Below are 20,139 nucleotides of genomic sequence, written 5' to 3'. Positions count from 1 at the left end.
TAATATGGGGGTGTTACCGAAATAATTATTAATAAAATATGTATATTCTGATTATTTGTTTATTTATTAATTGGGTAAATTACAACCACCCCTGAGGTATGGTTGAATTACAAAAAAACCCCTCTTGTTTGGGTAATTACAACCACCCATCAACTATAAATTTTTTTACACGTTCACCCTTGCGGTTTCAAATTTAGTGGAATCTTCGAGATTATATGAAAGATTATCACTTTTGTACCCGTTTTATCCTATTCGAACTCCACATTTTGAAGCAAGATGATCATAATATGTATTTTTTTGCTTATATATATCAGATTGTGGTGCATCAGAAACTGTATTTTTAAACAAAACGAGTACAAACTAGAGCACATTCCACGAAACCTAGATGATTATGTTGAATTTGACACCGTAAGGGTGGAGATGTAAGAAAAAATCATAGTTGAGGGGGTTAGATGTAATTATCCAAACAAGAGGGGTTTTTCCGTAAATTGACCATACCTAGGGTGGTTGTAATTTACCCTTTTTAATTTTTAGTATAATTTAATATTATTTGATTAAAAAAAGTCTCTTTGTTTGCATCCTACAACATGACTGCAGTTGGTGTTTATTTTTTTATGAAGTTCGTGTTGTTCTGCACGAACCCAAAAACTACGGAACGGTTCGAAATCTCCAATCGGAACTCGGAAAGGCAGAAAGGTACAGAAGAAATCCTCATTTATTAAATTAAAACATAGAGGTACATAACCAATTCTCAACAGGCATACATCTCCAGGAAACAATATAACGCAGTCGCTTCGCTTTAACGGTCGAAACCACAAAAAAAGGTATCGAAAATTCAACTTAAGGATCCCAAAAGCACCACTCATCAAGACCGAACACAATAATACATAAATGAATAAACTGGTTCTCTTTTCAAAGAATATAAATAAATATATGTCAAGAAATGTATCTCAAACCGCATAAAAAAAAAACCGAATATATATATATCTCTCTCTCATCAGTTGGAAGCATCCCTGCTGTAGAATTGGTCGAGAGTCTTTGCCGGAATACGGTGAAGAAGCTCACGGGGGAAGATTCTGAGCAGTGTCCACGCCAAATCGAGTGATTGGAAAATGTTGCGGGTGTCGTATGCCCCTTGGGCAACAAACTTCCTCTCGAATTTGTCAAGGAACTCGAGATATAGCTGTATATATCCATGTGTATTGTTAGTAATCTAAATTGGTGTTTACCGCATGAAATTAATAATACAAATAGAGAAATTAGGGAGACAGATAACGGACCAGATCCTCTGAGGAAAGTGCCTCTTCTCCAACCACAGCTTTCATTGCTTGGACATCCTTACCAATGGCATAGTTTGCATACAGCTGGAAAAATATGAAATAAAGAAAAATTAGTAGTGAAATGTAGCATTAAGTAATTGGGATTACTTCTGCAAAATAAATTTAGATAGTTTACCTGGTTAGACACATCGGAATGATCCCTACGGGTCATGCCCTCACCAATGGCACTCTGCAGTATATTGAAGCAGCAGTTATGGAACCCTAATTATCCTTTATAATTTCTCTCACATGAATAAAACCAAACATTTTTTGAGCACCGAATCAAATTACCTTCATTAGACGAGACAGGGATGGAAGCACGTTGATTGGAGGGTATATCTGTCGATTCACACAGATATCATTTTAGTGATTATTTTGACACAACAAATAAAGAGGGACGAACATCTAAAAGATGCACCATGCGAAAAGTGACGAGACCCCAACATTTTCAATATTACAAAGGGAAATATAGTTTATACAAAAGACATGTTCTTAAAAATTTTGGACAAAAAATAGCCCTAATTGCTCTCTTTACCTGTCTATTTTGAAGTTGCCTGTCGACATATATCTGCCCTTCAGTAATATAACCCGTAAGATCTGGGGTCGGATGTGTAATGTCTGACCAATTGAAAGAGAACAAGATCAATTCAAAATTGCAATAGGGAAAAAAAAAAGGTGAAATTGCTAGATGGCTAAAGTAGAATGTTGATAGATGTATTACCATCATTAGGCATGGTTAAAATAGGAATTTGAGTAATGGAACCCTTTCTTCCTTCAATTCGTCCAGCTCGCTCATAGATAGTTGCCAGATCGGTGTACATATAACCAGGATATCCACGCCTTCCAGGCACTTCCTCTCGAGCAGCAGACACCTAAGAAGCAAACCTTTAGCCTATAGTTTTTTAATTAATTTACTTGAAACCTTTAGCCTTTAGGATGTGAAGTCCTTCAAATAAATTTTAAACAAACCCAGTTTATCAGTTCGTATAGCTGATAAATCAGGAAATTCATGATGATGTTACCTCACGAAGAGCATCAGCATAAGAACTCATATCTGTCAATATGACAAGGACATGCTTCCCACATTCATATGCTAAGTATTCTGCAGTTGTCAGAGCAATACGAGGAGTAATAATGCGTTCAATTGTTGGGTCGTTGGCCTGCAGAAAACTTACTTCAGAAACAGGAGGCATCTTGACCCATTATTTAAAACAAAAGCTTGATGATTTAATAGAATGTTATTAGCATCATTACCAAGTTTAAGAAAAGGGTCACTCTCTCCATGGATCCATTTTCCTCAAAATCACGTTTGAAGAACTGTGCTGTTTCCATGTTCACTCCCATAGCTGCAAAGACAATGGCGAAATTGTCCTCTTCACCATCCTGTAGTATAGAGTAGATCGTAAGAATCATGTTTATGAAGGGAAAAAATTTACGCGGTGACAACATACCTCGAGAAGATTCTCTGTTTTCTCCAAACGTTTCACCAAACCAGCCTGACGACAGATCTGGGCAGCTATTTCATTGTGGGGAAGACCAGCAGCGGAGAAAAGAGGAATTTTCTGTCCTCTGGCAATTGAGTTCATGACATCAATAGTTGAAATTCCAGTCTGTATCATTTCTTCAGGATAGGTTCTCTCACTAGGATTGATGGAACTCCCTGCACAAAGAGGGTACAGTATAAATCAAATGTGGGCAGGCGATGTGTATAGAAAAAGACAATTCTCTCTACGCCATTGACACTTGCCAGATATATCCAAGTAAGCCTCAGGGAGAATAGGTGGGCCGTTGTCAATAGGTTTTCCAGAACCATTGAAAATACGACCAAGCATGTCCAAGGAGACAGGTGTCTTTAAAACCTGTAAACAAGTTGAGAAACCAAATTCTTAAGAATGAGTGTTCATAACAACAAAAGAACAAAGAAATACAACTTCAGTGCTTCTAGGAATTCAAAATTGCACCACTATCTAATGTCATTACATAAAAATATAAATGCATTTTAAACTTCAGAAAGAAAACAACATAATCAGCATTTTCAAGATTGGAAATGCCTGGGAAAAACTTATAGACCATAACCATTAATCTAGCACTGTTCAGGATCATCAATTTGAACCCAATTTCAACAGATAACAGCAAGTGCAAATGACTGTACCTCCCCAGTGAACTGGACAGTTGTATATTTGTTGTCAATGCCAGATGTTCCTTCGAAAACCTGGTTAAAGAACAAAGGAAAAATGAAATCGTTAAAGAAGTAGAAGTACTATGTAATCATTATAAGAAAACGACATTTAAACAGTTCAAGGAAGAGGATATGTGTCGCTGAAACTCTGAAGGAGCAAAGGAATCAAAAATCCATTTGGCTTCTTCACAAGAGGCTGAAAATCAAAAGAGAAAGAAGATTTGAGGGTGCTCACCTGAACAACAGCCTTCTCCCCATCAACCTCCAATACTTGCCCACGTCGGGTTGTTCCATCTCCTAAGCGAATATTGACAATTTCCTGGTACTTGGGCCCCTGACATAGTTAACATATAAATGATCCTGTTCCTAGATCCATATTCATAAAGGCCTAGAGAAGCATATTAGATGCTTAAACACACAAAAAAAGTACAGCATTTACCTTGACTTTGTCAAGGATAACCAGAGGTCCAGCAACACCAGAGACAGTCCTGTATTCTGAAAAGGGGAAGAAAAAAAGGAATCAAGAGAATATTTATATGGTCCTGTACTAACTTTTACTTCTTGTTTACCTTCTAAGTGATATCAGTGCAATGTCAGATGAAAGCTTAGTGGAATTCATAGATTTCTAATCATTACATTCTGTTACAGTGTGAATGTACAATCCTAATCAAGACTCTATCATGCTTTAGGGAGACTTACGCATCCAACAATTTAAAACACTCTAGTTCATTATCCATATTATATATATCACAAGGGTAATTGTCACCATTTGACAACATTTGGATTTTAAAATCAGACATCACAGATGTATATGCGTAGATGTACACACGCATCTATATATTTAAGTAACAGGGAGATGACTAATTATGACGATAGCATACCCATTCCAATCTCTAGAGTTCCTTCCTCCATGTCAGTATTTTTTTGTGCTCCACCCATAACCTACAAAAAAAGAATCACACAATTTCAGATTGCATAAGAAATTTTGAGAGAGAGAGAGAGAGAGAGAGGGCTAAATTCTACTTGAAGCAACCAAATTTAGTTGCATTGAGTTTCAGATCACTCCAAACAACAAAACTGAACTAGAAATCTCTAACATGAACTACACCCTACTTCCCGTATCTCATTAATATGCCAATTTCACAAAACGTCTCCGTCGTTAGTCCCTTAATTATATACTTCAGTGCCAAATCCCTCGTAAAGTTCAACATTTGATACCCTTGATCATTTTTTTGATAAATTCTTACTGTGGTCAAACTCGAATTCGATAGAGCTTTCCTTTTTTTCTATTAGGTGTCCCGATTCCAAAAACAGGATCTCAGCAAGTGCATCTCTATCCTTTCCTACTAACTAAGTCCGTTAAAACTGACACTGACATTCGATTACGGCAAGACGATCATTACAGGAACTTCTACTATTTATTCCGCTAAATTGTTAACCTAAAAGCAGCAATCAGCGAACCACGTGACAATGGAAAAACCGCCTCACAAATCATGCGCATAAACTAAAAAAAGATGGATCGGATTCATATTCTCAACTCAACCATATACCCGCAAACGCAGTAGCTGGTGCTAATATAAGCCTTAAATGTGCCAATTATAACTCAATCCAAGCAAAACGAAGCTGATTTGATACTCACATACACCAAAAAAATTAAAATCAAAAAAACAAAATTAAAAAAAAAAATCTAAATTGTATGAACCAATTGAAAGAAACTGAATATGCACCAATTTGGATCTGAAAAGTCACATACCTTTTTGCTGTTTCTCAATACCTAGAGAAAACTGAAGAAGAAGAGGAGGAACTGAGATCTGACGATCGGAATAAAATTATTTATCACTGTCTATTTTGAAATCGTGTATAATGTGAAGACTTTTTCTTTTTATCAACAATTTAACAGTTACCAATATTTACGAGCGCAATTGAAATACTGGAGCGTACAACTCTTGAAGCGTGATTTACTGCCGCTGTAAAATTATGGCAATTTTTTAATGCTGGAGGAGTACAACAAAATAATCACCAGCTGGCAGATGGTTGGCCCGTGTAAAATGTGATGAGCAGTAAGGGGTGTATTCGTCCAGATCTCACGTTGGATAAGTGTGCCACGTGTCATTTTCTAACTGATTGGGACCCACTGTGACAAGACAGCTTAAATAATTAACTAAATAACAATTAATATTTTTTATTATATGCGAATAAATGAAAATATCTAAATAAAAAATTAATAACCACATATAATTATGAAATCGTACATAAAATCTGTACAATTTTTCACATTGCCGGAAACTTTTAATCTCAGCCGTTAAAAAACAGTTCCCTTCTTCACACACACACACACGCAGTGAAAGATGGCCACAGCCCTCTCGGTCCGGCCCAACCGCTACATCGCCGGCGGAAGACCGGGCGGTTCGACCCAATCCAGACTATCTCCGGTCACTCAGATGCTTAACCTGAACCGCCGCCCACAGTTCAGGCGCCGCCTATTAGCCCCACCGCTGCGAGCTAGCTCACGAGCCGACGACTCTGCGCCGTTGGAGATGTCGGTGGAGAACGCCCTCAAATTATTGGGGGTATCTGAGGGAGCATCTTTTGAGGATATTCTCCGAGCCAAGAATTCTGTTATTGCTTCATGTAAAGATGACGAACAAGCAGTTGCTCAGGTTCTTACTTTCTTTTTTTGCATTTATTTTATTTTTTAGATTTGGGGGTTTTTTTATTGAATGATCAGTTTATATATTATAAGCACGTGAGCATCTATTTTTAGTAAATATTGTGTTATTGATTTGGGGGTGTAAATGAAATCGAGTCGACCCGAGCACGTGTTTGCTCAAGCTTATTTGAATTTTATCGAGCTTTCAGAGTTGTGTTTGAGTTTGGTTTGATTAGTAATCAAGTTAGAGCATGAATTGAGCTCGAGTAGCTTAATTTGTGTTTTATCTTTTTTTTTCGGATTGATCTTCAACTATAGCCGAAAATTATGTGTTCAAGTTTTCTTTATGTGGACTAATCGAGCTCCGACTAACTCTAAGAGAACGATCTCAAATCGAATCAAGTATCGAGTAGCTTGGTTTGATTTTCATCCCTACTGTCAAGTCTCCAAAAGCCCGACTTTTTATGTGCGATTCTTGAAATTTTGCATAGCCTTCAATTCTAGCGGAATATGGTTTTACTGCGCTTATTTTCCGTCTTGAATGTGATGATTTGTCTAATAATTATTGTTCAAGGTGGTCTCGTATACGATGTTTCGTTTAAAAACTAGTTGTCCTAAAAAGCCCTGTTGAGAAACTCGGAGATGGATAATATTTTAGTTCCTCTTCATTATGCTCAATGCTTGTTGATTTCTTCGTCGGTGGGTTGTTATTTGTTAACTACGGTACTTATATAACTGTTTTTTTAATGGATCAAATCAACCTCCTATGTTATCTTTAACTTCGCTTCTTTTTCCGAACTCAACTGTAGAACGCTAAAATAAAAACCCATCTTTCGTCACATTACTTTCTTTTTCTTCTACTTGGCTAAAGAAAAACCCGAGCATATAAAGAAAGAAGTTAAATATGACATGAATTAATGAATACGGGTTATCTATTTTACAGGTAGAGACTGCGTACGATATGTTGCTAATGCAGAGCTTATCACAACGCAGAGCAGGTAGAGTTGTTAATAGCGGGATCCGTTATGCTGACGTCAAACCCGTAAATACTTCTAAAAAATCAGGGTCAATGCCTAAATGGCTGCAAAGTTCCGTAAACTTCATGGCAATATCAGTTGAATCGCCGTCTACTAAAGACTTACCCCTGCAAGCTGGGGTGTACGGGGCTCTCGTGGTCTTAACATACGTGAGCGGAGCCTCTTCATCTTCGTACCAAGACAATGCTCCCGGCCTTTTATTAGCTGCTAGTTTTGGGGCATCCTTGTATTTCATGACAAAGAGAAATGTTAAATTAGGTAATAAAAAATTACCCTTTTCCTTCTTTTTTGCTTTTTTTCACTGATTCAATTTTCTTTTCTTTTTTTCGTTGCTTATTTTTCATACAATTCTTAAAAAAATGATCACAGGGAAGGCAAGTGTACTAACACTTGGAGGGCTTGTGGCCGGTGCAGTGGTGGGGTCCGCTGTGGAGAGCTGGTTGCAGGTTGATATTGTCCCGTTTGTTGGGATACATTCCCCGGCGACTGTAGTGAGTGAATTTGTAATTTTCTCGCAATTTTTGATCTCATTGTACTTGAGTTAGTTACAGAAGCCAAAATTGTTGAATTGTTGATAGCTGTTGTTATATACAATGTGGAAATATAATGTGTTTTAGAACGTATACGAGTAAATAAAATTTTACTTGTGGAAGTTATTATGTTCGTAACTGTAATTTTCTTTCAGTTCGATTACTGTTTGATCATTGATGACATTCAAATAGCTTGCAGGTTCATTGATGTTGCTCACCATATTTGCATTCAACCATGAATATTGACTTAATAGCAAAGATGAAATTGCACCATTTCTCAATGAAACCGTTATAAAAGTTCATTTTCTTACATAATTGCGTGCGAGCATGTCCGAAAAACTATAGGACTACCGATACATCAAATAAAATTTAATTATTCAATCAATAATAGCTAATCATACTAATCAAACAAAGCTAAATAAGAACTAAAATCCAGGAAAGAACAAAACCCAAAAATATGCAAAATATGTATAGAGAAAAAAATGGCAACATATATAACTTTCTGCTTATCCACTTTCAGCTTTTATAATATGCTTCACTCGTCTCCAACGGGATTTACAAAAGTGAATTTTCGATCAAATAATAAAACGGAAGACAACATGGGTTCGAAACATCTGCCCCAGAAAGAAAACACATAACTACGACGAATATCACCTTCAACTTTTCACTTTCTCCATCCTCTCTCTCTCTCTTCCTCTCTCTTGGGCAGTTGAACTATGCCAAAGTATTATCATCAGTCTTCAGTTAAAAACGGGTTACGGTGTACATTAAAGAATCCAAGGTTCTGGTCTATTGTCTCTCTTTCAAGAAGCTACCTGTAAATTCAATTCAGACAAGAACAGAGTAGTACAAAGCAGGTAATAACAGCTTCAGAGACAGCTATGTTGGAGTGGTGCATGGTGCAAGAGTATTGGTGGGTAAAGTGATGCCACCGCCTTTCACAGATATGCTGGGACCCCCTCTGACCGAACTAGCCCTGCTCACAAGATGCGAGTCCAGAAATACTACTACCACTGTGATGTCGTCGTGGAAATGACGACGTACCCCTCTGTCGATTTTCTTCAAATCCGAATATCTCATCTCCCTTTTCTTTGCAGCTTCTTGTAATGCCGTCTTCACTAGTCTCCTAGCGCTACCCTGTGGCAAATAGTGTATGAAATAGGAGAATCAAAATCAAGAATTGGGAAGTCATATAGGAAAAGTACTGGAATACCCTTCTGGTTAAGTATATTTCCACTAATTCTCTCTCAAACTAATTAAGAATAACAAGGGCAATTATAGAAAGTGCAATTAATACATCATTGGTCGGAATTTCAAAGTCACAAATAATTTATGGAAGAAAAAAAAGAGTTCTTTAAAGCAACAAATATTTTGTCACCGAGGGAGTGATTTAAAAAAGAAAAGAATCTGATGAAAACTGTGTCGTTCTCCAGAAATTTATTCAATCGTGGATGGAAGTATTAAGATATGAAGATAACAGTATTAAATTTAATCTTACATTGCGTGGATTATTTTGAACTAGATCAACTGCTTCTTGGTTGGTGAGGTGCTCCCAGAGACCATCCGATGCAAATATAACAAACTGATCGTGAGGCAGCAATTGGTGCACAGAAATCGATGGATCTGCGCTCAAAATTGGTTTTTTGAAAGGCTCACGAAGTCGAAATTTCTGATACAGTGGCTCCCTGTTGAATTCAGCCCTTTTCAAATACACATCTCCGATTGATCTTGAGATCTGTAAACAAGAAAATACGCATTCAACTGAGGGGGAAATCTTGATCTAATAATGAAAAGGCTACCAGAAAATGGATAAAAACCGACCTGTATGAGACCCTTTACTCGCCAAACGTTATGCTTCAAAACCACAATATGCGGATCATCGGGGTGCATAGAATGCAGCTCCTGTCTCACAGACTCGAAGCAAGCATTATGCTCTGCCGAGAGTTGAATAGCAAGCACTTCTCCTGTGGCCTTGACAAGCCTCCCTAGGACAGCACGAGAATCTCCGAGATTAGCGATATAAAGAATCCCACCGCAGATTATTCCAACAAGGCAGCAAGATCCAACGGCTGCAATCTGTGGTTTCATGGGCCATTGTCTGCTCACAACTGAGAGAAACCCATCTTCAGTTGCTTGAAATGCCTTTCGAATGACCTCCACTGACATAGATTGATGCTCTGCTGTGAACCCTGCACCAATTTCACCTTTAAGAAATCAAAACCACCAATCCTAACCAACTACATGATATATTACATGAAGATCCAAAATAGGAGGTTTTTTTAGTGTTTGTGTTATAAAATAATTTGTGTTAAGCTGTAATCTCAAAAGCATCTCTTCATCAACTTTTTGGAGCCAAAAGTTGCATTGGACATTTGTGCTCTAGTTATTTTTATCAAAATCCAGTTTCATATGTAAGGACAAAATCTAAGATACTTTTTACCAAAAAAAAGAAAATCGAAAATTAAACACGTCAACTTATAAATCGACGGCTTAAAGTTTGATGTTTCAAGACAACTGCAAACACCCTCAGATTTCAGAAATAAGCAATCATTCCAAACTTCACACATAACCACCAACACCTATTCTTTTTCAAAAGCATTTTGAAGAACACCACCTTATAATGGATACATATCATTCATCAGTTTCAAGTTTTCACATCAACATACTAAATGAATCAATTTATCCTACCAAAAATAAATAAAATAAAATTATATGGACTTACTCTTTAGGTGTTGAAAGAGCTGGTCATTGATGAAACGAGAGGTCTCGGGACCACCATGCCCATCATAAACCCCAACAAAAGTGCCGTACGGACCAGAGTCACTAGTACTCAAAGAACCAGACTCGAGCTGGCTCTGATCCTCTAGTAAATTATTTGCTTGAACTACAGCCATGGAGAAATCTCCATTGGAATGCTGCCCTGCGTCTTTATACCACAGAAGCCCATCTTTACGGCCACTAGAATCCGAACCAGTGTGAACACTCCGATCCGCCCTCGGCCGAAAACAGGCCGTCAGAAAGTCCATCAGCCCTGATAACATACCTCATCTCATCCAAAACACCCTCCAAAGTATCATGTAATGGCCACTTGAGGTAACTTTAGCATACATGAAATCAGAAGCTTATGTGTGCACTGATATTTCGCTGTATATAAACCCCTAAAACCAACACAAAATTAGAAGTTGAAGGAAAAATATAAATTCAATTTCTCTACCAAAATGATAAGCAGTGGAAGTAAGCAAAAATTAGGTGTTCGATTATTAGTCCAATAAATGTAATATGGTTGTAAAATAGATCTCTGACCATGACCAAGACAAATCAATACCAGAGAAGATGGTCAAAATTCAGTTCATCTTTGTCAAATTCTACCAAAACAGAAATAGAATTAAAAAAATAAAATTAAACTACTGAAAGCATAAGAAATTCAAACACTACAAATTTTCCAAATAAAAAGCAACCGCATAGTGAAATGGTGCTGTTAAATATGCTACAGTAGTTTACCTTTACAGCAGATTGAGAGGAAGAAAGATCTGGAAATGAAGGAAAACTTTAGATCTGTGGATCAATCAAATCAGAAGGATTTTTTTAACCAAAAAACAAAATCGAAGAGATAAAATAAGCAACAAACTCGAAATGTTCTCTCTCTCTCTTAATTTTGTTTGTGCGCAATTACAAGTACAAGAAGATGATGATGAAGTATTTGAAGAAGAAGAAGGAAAAACTCAGAAATGGGGGAGAGAGAAAACAGAGCTGCAAAACAGAAATTATCGATGAGAGAGAGAGAGAAGAAACAGTAGAGAGAGAGAGAGAGAGAGAGTTGGTATTTGAATTAGAATTACAGTAGTGCAATGGTGGTGTTTGATTGGGGCAACTGAAACTGTGGTATATCTCAGCAGACAAACACCATTAAAAACCAACAATCGAGAGCTTCGATCCAGCAAAGCAGAGGACCAGTTTTGGGCTCCACGCCCTCTCTCTCTCCCTTTCTCTCTCTTCCAGATACAGAAAATCTAGAGAGAGAAACTATAAATAATTATACCTACCATCTCCATTATGGAAAGAGATAGCTAGTTAGGAGCACAAGAAAAATAAAATTAAACATTTTAAAACCAAATTCCCCTTCATTTATATTTATTTTAATTATTTAATAAATAAATAAATATAAAAATAATACAGTAGTATTTTTTTCTAGTTCTAGCGTATAAACACGTAAATGAATAATTGTCAATGAAGTTGAATAATTACCATTTAGCATGGGTTTTTCATGCTACTACCAGCCTTTTACTATGCGACACGTGGAAACATACGTGTGATCAAATATATATATTTTTCATCTTACAAAATCAAATATCTAAATAAATTATTAAATTAAAAAAAAATGGTGAAATAAAAGGATATTGCGTAAACATGAATGGGTAAGTATGGCCACCAGCTCAGTGTGAGCTTTTTGTGCTTGGACTTTTTTTGATTACTCAGCCGTCCTTTAATTGCATTTCCTCAGCTTCAATCAATGCTTTCTTTATGAACTCTCACTTGAAACTATTTCTTTTTTTCTTTTTTTTCTTTTTTATTGCCAAAATAAAATAATAAAACAACTCAAATTTAAGTGAGTGGTTACTTTTAATTACACTAATTACCGCTCTTGGTAATTACTTTTTTTGCAATTATCATTTAAAATGTTGCCTAAATTCGTATTGCTAGATGTTAAATGCTCCCACCACTACATGTACAATTGATAAAGACCTATTGTTTGGTTGCAAAAAAATAATAATAAATTTTATTAAAATTTTAAAATGACAGATAATATCAAGGAAAAAATTCGAAACGACATTTAATTTGAAACGTAACAAGTTTACGATGATATGAACCATTGTTTTCATTTAAGAAAAACAATTAGAATGAAATCAATTTATTGGAGGTTTTCTGTTGCATATGTCATTTGGTCATTAGTGCAATAATTAATCTTGGGTGGAAGCCATTTTAAGGTTTCGTAATCCTAATTTTAAGAAAATCTTTGCTAAAACCAAATTATCATTACTTTTTGTGATAATCTCGCTACATTGATTTCTTATGCATGATTGATAGATGTGACTTGTGATTAGGTGCAAACGAATTAAGTTGATTCGACTTATTAATAATCTAATTGACCTTAAATAAATTTTATTAAAAAAAACATCATTAACTTTTACAAATTCAGTGGAGCTATTATAGAGGAGTTTAAAACTTCCCTCAGTGACTCTTAGGGGATGTTTGGTTATGTTTCCAATGGGAATTTCTAGTTTTCAAAATTTCTGATGGAAAAAGTAATTTATTGGTTTTTGTGTAAAAAATGAGAATATGTTTGGATGAAGGGGTATTTTTAGTTTTATGTAGGTGTAGAAATGGGAATATGTTTGGTTGTGGTGAATTTTCTCTACGAAAATACGTGCAAAAGTAGAATATAATGATTAAGGATGATGATAGTGATGATGATAATAATGATTATTATTATTATTATTATTATTATTATTATTATTATTATTATTATTATTATTATTATTATTATTATTATTATTTTATTATTATTATTATTATTATTATTATTATTATTATTATTATTATTATTGTTGTTGTTCTTATATTATTATAATTATTATAATTATTATTATTTTATTATTTATTAGTATTATTATTACTATTACTATTATTATTATTATTATTATTATTATTATTATTATTATTATTATTATTATTATTATTGTTGTTGTTGTTGTTGTTGTTGTTGTTGTTTATATTCTTATATTATTATAATTATTATAATTATTATTATTTTATTATTTATTAGTATCATTATTACTATTACTATTATTATTATTATTATTATTATTATTATTACTACTTCTACGATGAATATTATTTTTAATAACAATAACAATATTATTATTATTATTATTATTATTATTATTATTATTATTATTATTATTATTATTATTATTATTATTATTATCATTATTATTATTATTATATTATTATTATTATTATTATTATTATTATTATTATTATCATTATTATTATTATTATTATTATTTTATTTTTAGTAGTAGATAGAGAAATTGAGAGGAAATAGAGTGTAGATATTAATGAGGAGAGAGGAGAGAGAGTGTGAATATTAATGAGGAGAGAGAAATGAGTTGTTGGAATAAAATATATATGTTAGTAGTAGGTTTTAGTAGGTTTGAAAATTGAAAAAAGTATGAATAGTGTATTTTCAATAGAAATTTGATAAGAAAAAATGGGAATTTCTGGATAAAATTGTGAAACAAACATGATCTCGGTTTTATGAATAGTATAAAACTGGAAATTGGTTTTGGAAATGAAACCAAACATCCCCTTATTCTCTACCATAGTTCCAATATTTTGACCCCATTTGAAAAGATAATTAAACATTTAGAAATAGTAAGTGAAATTCCTTGATTATCGTGTACTTTTACTTATATATGTAATGACAGTGGGTCAGTTTAACAAGATTGGGCCAAACTTCTCACATCGGGTCTATTGACAATGTCAGGACGAAAACATATGGGCCAATACGGATTTATGGGGCCTAAAAACTCAGTGTACATCGAATACATGGCCTCTTTAGAAGCTCAGCGGAAGAAAGGTCGTTAGTACCAAGCTCGTCAAACGATGAATCTAGGATACGCGGTTAACGGAGTTGACAACCCATCCGAACATGCAAGAGACGATCAATGTAGTAGGTAACGAGCTGAATAAGAGTCGTGAGAAGAAGAAGATTCGAAAATACAATGCCTAAGTAAATAAGAAAAATACGTAAAATAAGATTAATAGTTTAGCAATTAATGTAAATCACGAGTAATAAACACACTTTTTATACTCTCTTGAATTGTCCTTTCTCTTTTTACATTTTTCGTTTGCTTGTTTATCACCGCGGGCCCTACATCCAGCGTCGAGTGAACTTTCCGACGATCGATGTGCAAATTTTGCTCCATCACATATACATGTATAAGCTTTACTTATGTTCAAGATCAGTATTAATAAAGTTGAGTATAATATTTAAGCAAAATCGAAACGACAAAAACAAAAACATAATTAGAAGGACAAGACCGAAATCGAACATCATAGAAAAAATGTGGAGTATTCAAAATTCAAGTTGTGAGTAGTAATAATGCTTTATGGTAATCAGTCAGCATCGAATTTATTCAGCCCCACTGTATCTGAGTGGACAGTGTTCTATTGTTGGCTAAACTCTTCTACATATATATTCCTCAAGTTCAATTAAATGCCCAACTTCACCAAACACGCTTTCTCTTTTTACTTTTATTATTTACTTTTTTTTTTTTTACCTCCATATATTTATCACATTTTAAATTTCTAAATTATTAAAGATAATGTAATAATGTAATGGTCATTTATAAGGATATTTTAAAAAAAATACCCAAAATATCATGGAGCATTACTTTTTCTTTTGGTTTATCTTCTCACAAGTCATAATAAAATCAAGTGCTAAAATCGATTTATGCATTATTATTTCACATTAAATCAATTAATTATTTGTAATAGTAGGATTTTTTTTCGTTATTATTTTTATACAAAGATAGGAAAATTTAGGTTAAAAAAATGCAACACTTGCGATTTGCGTTGAGTGGGATTGAAGTAAACGTTGCACCCTTGAAATGTAGTTTTTTGACACTTTGCATTCTCAAAACAAAAGTTATAGCACTTTGCACCACAGAAACACAATGAATCATGCATAATGCACCCCACCAATAGCAATTTAATGTTATTTTGATGGTGAAAAATGCTATTAATTTTTTTCAAGGGTGTAAAGTGCCAAAATGCCACATTTCATGATGTAAACTGTAAAGTAGGATTAAACCATTATTTTGTTTAATAAAAATTATTATCCAATGAGTAAGTTAAGATAACATTATTAATATATTTTGGGGACAAAAAAAAAAAAAGAAAATAATAATTGCTATATAATAAAATCAAAATAAAATACAAACACATACCTAACAACAAGTGTATTTCAGCAAGTCCACTAAATAAGTGCCCCATTCTTCTGATTGGACTGTTACCAAATTCTACACACAGTTACCTATTTCTCTTAGCCCTTCCTATTTGTGGCTTCCATTATTTTTCTATACTTCCTCATCCTCTACATAAATCTATTTTATCAATATTCAAAATTTAGAATAAAGAAAATCTTTAGGACTTTGTTAAATCTAGATAAATAAAGAATAATTGGTGATTAGTGAAATAGTTTTTTTGAGAGCCCACTCAAAAGAACTAATATTTATCTTGATTTATTAGATAATTTCTATCAATTATTTTACCACTTATAGGATCTCAATTGCTACCAGCATTTCTAAAATCAATCGGTCGTCGAGCAATATTATACTTCCTACTAGGGCTGGGCATTTGGGATCGGGATTCGGGATCCCGTCCCGTCCCGAACGGAATTTTACTATTTGGGACTAAAACTTCGGGAATTCGGGATTACGGGATTCGGGATTGGGATTAGGAACAAATACGGGATCGGGATTCGGGAGTTGGTTCAATCCCGATCGGGATATTTTAATCCCGAATTAGGAAAAAAAGAAAAAAAAACTAATAAAACACACACACACACACAAACACACACACACATATATATATATATATATATATATATATATATATATATATATATATATATATATATATATATATATATATATATATATATATATATATATATTCAAGTTGGTTTAGTGGATAAAATCATACTAATGGAAAAAAAATGCAATATTTCTCACTTTTTAGGCAAAAATATGGGATTTCCCGATCCCAATCCCGAATTCCCGAAATATTTCGGGATACCGATTTACCGGGATTTAATAATATGGGACGGGATTGGGATTTAAAATTTCTATCCCGAATCCCGAAATCCCAATCCCAAAAATCCCAATTTCCCGAAATCCCGTCCCGAACTCACCCCTACTTCCTACACAACATTTATTAGAAATCGACAATCAATATCTAGGAAAAAAATGGCTCATGGGACCTTGATAAATTTTGGAAAATAGACAATGATTTTTTTTTTTTTATTATATTATTAAAAAAAAAAAACGCACGACCGAGAGATCATGTATTGGGGGTTGCCCTTATCTTAACCACCACCTAGAAATGGACTCACAAGGATAATGTTGTTCTACCTGAATCTATGACAACTCTTTTCTTCATTATTATTATTCAATTAATCAAATAAACTATGGACTTAGTCTTTATTTCTATGCTGCATTTATTACATGGAGCCCCTTTTTATTCATTATTATTATTATTAGGTTAATACAAGGGTAAATAGTAGTAACACACATCAAATAATAAATAGTTTGAAATGATTATCCAACTCAGAACCAATAATTCATTAAAAAAGAAATTGAGAGTATACAGCTTCAAATTAGAATAATCAAGAAAAAACACCCTATAGCTATAATGCATTTAATAACTCCTAATCCATTACATCATATGATTCTTTAGGCAAACTCCATTGATTCATTACCATAAATATAAAATTATTATATGATGCAGGAAACTTCTATGTTCTATGCACACACGTTTCCACATTTCGGAAATTGAAATGCCATTACAAGAAACATTTTGGGTCGTTTTCGTATAATATTTCAAAGTTTTAGGGTCATTTCCATAAATATTTAAAAGTTTTGGGGTTTTTGTAGATATTTAAAAGTTTTGGGGTTGTTTCCATAAATATTTAAAAGTTTCCAAAAAAAGAAAATCAAAAATCCGTTTTCTCTTCAAATGGTGTTTTAATATTTTTTTAGATGCTGATTTCATACTAAAATAAATTTATATGCCCCAAATGTAATATGTAGAATGATAATTCGGATTGGAAATTGTAAATTATATATAATTTGTAGATACAAATATGTAATTGACCGATAAATATGTAAGCTAAACGTTTTAATAATCTTTACACGTTTCTCCCATATTCTCGTATCACACTTTTTGAAAAATAGAGTTTCCCACTGTCTGTTTCCCCATTACATCGTGTACGCGTTCTTGTATCCATACTGCACAGTCTAAAATATATGAAGACTTGAACCTAACTTTGAAAATAGCGAATTAGTTATATTAGTTAATCCAATATGGTATTTGAGGTTAGGAATTAACCGCGTATTGATTTGATTGAGTGTGACTTAAATTGGTTAAGGCCGTCCTAAGAATGATTTTCACCAATAATAATATATAAAGATATATATAAAATTGAAATTAAGAGAAACCTAATAATTAATATATAATGTATATAGTACCCTATGTAATGGGATCAATTTAATATTTAATTATATGTAACATCAGTTTGACCAGTGATAAATTATAATGCAATAAAACTGACCTTTCTGGTCAAATAAAAAGCCCAAGTTTCTTGCATATCAACTGATAGCTACTCTTTACCAAGCAACCCTTCATATATTGTCTTGTTTCTATAATAAACTATTAATAATTTAATTTTATTTCTAGAAAAATAGTCACATAAAAACGTTTATATACACTTTTTTTTTTACATTTCCATCATCACTTGCGTCAGTATGCAATTATTTATTTTATTTTGTATACTAGAACCTCGTTCCTGTTAATAAAAATCATTAAATTATATTCAATAATTAAGGATAGGCAGGGTGTTTTTATGTAATTTAGCCTAACTTCAGGGGTTTTACGTAATTTATCCTTGTTATTTTATTATGCACATGTGATGCATAACAAAAATATATCGAAAAAGAAAGAAAAAAAACTCGTATGCAACTACGTAATGTTCAAGTTCAACTATGAACTGGTAAAATAGTTATCGAAATTTCAAAAAAATAATACTATTTTGGCCCCATATACAATATATAAAATCCACTAATTAATTGTTCAAGGGCCAACTGTCATTTTAATTTATCCAAAATCAGACCCTTCAATTTCATTGTCTAAAAGTCATCATACTCATGCATTATTAATTAAAATACGATGTCATGTAATGTAACTATCACATGAAAATTGTATTATTTTTATTTCAATTGTGTTAAGGAAATTTAAAAAAAATAGTCAAAGTACTCAAACTATATGATACGAAAGGGATTGCGAAATATACAATGAATCTCATTTTTCATTTTATCAATAAATTTAGTTTATTAGTATTTACACCTCATAAACTTGACTATGTGTCATCTCTTCGTAGATGTGCATCATCCAATACAAGTTTTACATACACCTACATATTTATGTGTGTTAATGAATAATATATCAACTAAATGGTTTTTTTCATATAGGAAAAATAATTTGTTTCATATAAATTATAACCCATAAGAGCAACTCCAATGGAGGAACTAAATGGGGTATCAAACTAAAAAACTACCACTTTGATGCTCCAAAATTAAAAAATCCTCCTCCAATGGAGGCATTAAAGGGAGAACTATTTTGATATTCAACCACCCCGAGGTGCAAAAATACTCCCTGGAAAATGAGGTATCAAAATTGTAACCACTCTATTAACCTATCACAATTTGCCACGTGGCATTTAATAATATAGGTTATGTTTGTTAAGCTTTCCAATTTCTTTTCACACTTTCCCCAAAATGAAAATTATCTTTTCACACTATTTTCAAAAACTTTCCCCAAAACAAATTCAAATATTTCTCTCTCTAACAAACATGATTTGACCGCTACAGTGAAAATTGTCTTCACTAAAATACAAAATCAAATCACTTTATCTTTTAAATTCTTCTTCAAAAATACCTTTTTCCAACACCTTTCAGACATGATTTGACTTGCTACAGTACAAATTGTCTCCTCCCAAAACACAAACAAACTTTATTTAATTTTCAAATTCTTCTCCCAAAACATCTTTCCCCAAAATAAAATGGAAATGGAAGCCCAAAAGCTTACCAAACAGAGCCATAATTATTCATATATTTAAAATTTGATAATCTATTTGATACTTGTGGTTGGAGTGAATTTTTTTTCTAGAAGTATCAAAGTATTATATCAAGTATCAAATGAATGTTTAATGCTCCATTTTGATGTCTCTCCATTGGAGTTGCTCTAAGTTCATTGAAGAGCCCAACCCTATAAAAAAGAAGCCCGTTAATTAGCCCCACTTATAGTTCTTTTTTTTTTTTTTTTTTTTTCGGAAAAACTCAAATCATGTTACATACATATGTTACGTAGCAACTCTCCTAACGAGGGTTGATTTGTTGCTTTCGGACTTCTGTTTCAAATATTGCGTACACTAAAAGAAATTCTAAATTTGAACGAAAAATTTGTTTTCTTTTTGGAAAAACACTGTTCTCTCTTAAAAAGAAATTAATATCGAAAGCTATTAAGATATAGGATAAGTTAAGGCCACTCCTCTAAGGCAAGGTTAAATTACAAAAAAAAAAAA

General features: G+C 33.2%; 3 protein-coding genes across 7 annotated transcripts; 1 reads left to right on the top strand and 2 right to left on the bottom strand.

Annotated features, from left to right (window-relative positions):
- Nucleotides 1-697: 697 nt before the first annotated feature.
- Nucleotides 698-5,887, bottom strand: LOC105954647 (V-type proton ATPase subunit B 2). 5 transcript variants are annotated; one of them, XM_088813617.1, is made up of 17 exons: nt 5,751-5,887; nt 5,403-5,632; nt 5,252-5,309; nt 4,380-4,440; nt 3,938-3,993; nt 3,734-3,832; nt 3,472-3,531; nt 3,067-3,178; nt 2,771-2,979; nt 2,574-2,702; nt 2,342-2,479; nt 2,041-2,191; nt 1,855-1,937; nt 1,611-1,658; nt 1,456-1,509; nt 1,281-1,364; nt 698-1,183 (listed from the first exon to the last, which is right to left on the bottom strand). In XM_088813617.1, exons 4-17 carry the CDS (start codon nt 4,435-4,437, stop codon nt 998-1,000), a joined length of 1,467 nt encoding a protein of 488 aa, XP_088669743.1. In that variant the 5' UTR covers nt 4,438-4,440; nt 5,252-5,309; nt 5,403-5,632; nt 5,751-5,887; the 3' UTR covers nt 698-997. The 5 variants fall into 5 exon arrangements, with proteins under 5 accessions (XP_088669743.1, XP_088669742.1, XP_088669741.1 ...); XM_088813616.1 differs by lacking the exon at nt 5,751-5,887 and having other exon boundaries at nt 2,771-2,975; nt 3,063-3,178; nt 5,403-5,426; XM_088813615.1 differs by lacking the exons at nt 5,403-5,632; nt 5,751-5,887 and having other exon boundaries at nt 2,771-2,975; nt 3,063-3,178; nt 5,252-5,400.
- On the top strand, nt 5,847-7,837 carry LOC105954648 (protein CHAPERONE-LIKE PROTEIN OF POR1, chloroplastic). Its single transcript, XM_012978316.2, has 3 exons — nt 5,847-6,158; nt 7,092-7,443; nt 7,555-7,837. Exons 1-3 carry the CDS (start codon nt 5,847-5,849, stop codon nt 7,728-7,730), a joined length of 840 nt encoding a protein of 279 aa, XP_012833770.2. The 3' UTR covers nt 7,731-7,837.
- Nucleotides 7,838-8,184: 347 nt separating this feature from the next.
- Nucleotides 8,185-11,820, bottom strand: LOC105954524 (putative protein phosphatase 2C 60). The gene is made up of 6 exons (XM_088813619.1): nt 11,555-11,820; nt 11,217-11,270; nt 10,438-10,873; nt 9,537-9,904; nt 9,214-9,450; nt 8,185-8,852 (listed from the first exon to the last, which is right to left on the bottom strand). The coding sequence occupies exons 3-6, from the start codon at nt 10,754-10,756 to the stop codon at nt 8,595-8,597; spliced, it is 1,182 nt and encodes a 393-aa protein (XP_088669745.1). The 5' UTR covers nt 10,757-10,873; nt 11,217-11,270; nt 11,555-11,820; the 3' UTR covers nt 8,185-8,594.
- Nucleotides 11,821-20,139: the final 8,319 nt, after the last annotated feature.

Source organism: Erythranthe guttata, chromosome 14 (genome assembly GCF_056151865.1).
Source record: "Erythranthe guttata isolate IM_541 chromosome 14, IM_541, whole genome shotgun sequence".
Lineage (NCBI taxonomy): Eukaryota > Viridiplantae > Streptophyta > Magnoliopsida > Lamiales > Phrymaceae > Erythranthe > Erythranthe guttata.
Note: the sequence above shows the minus strand (reverse complement) of the source record. Positions and strands in the feature narration are given on the sequence as shown.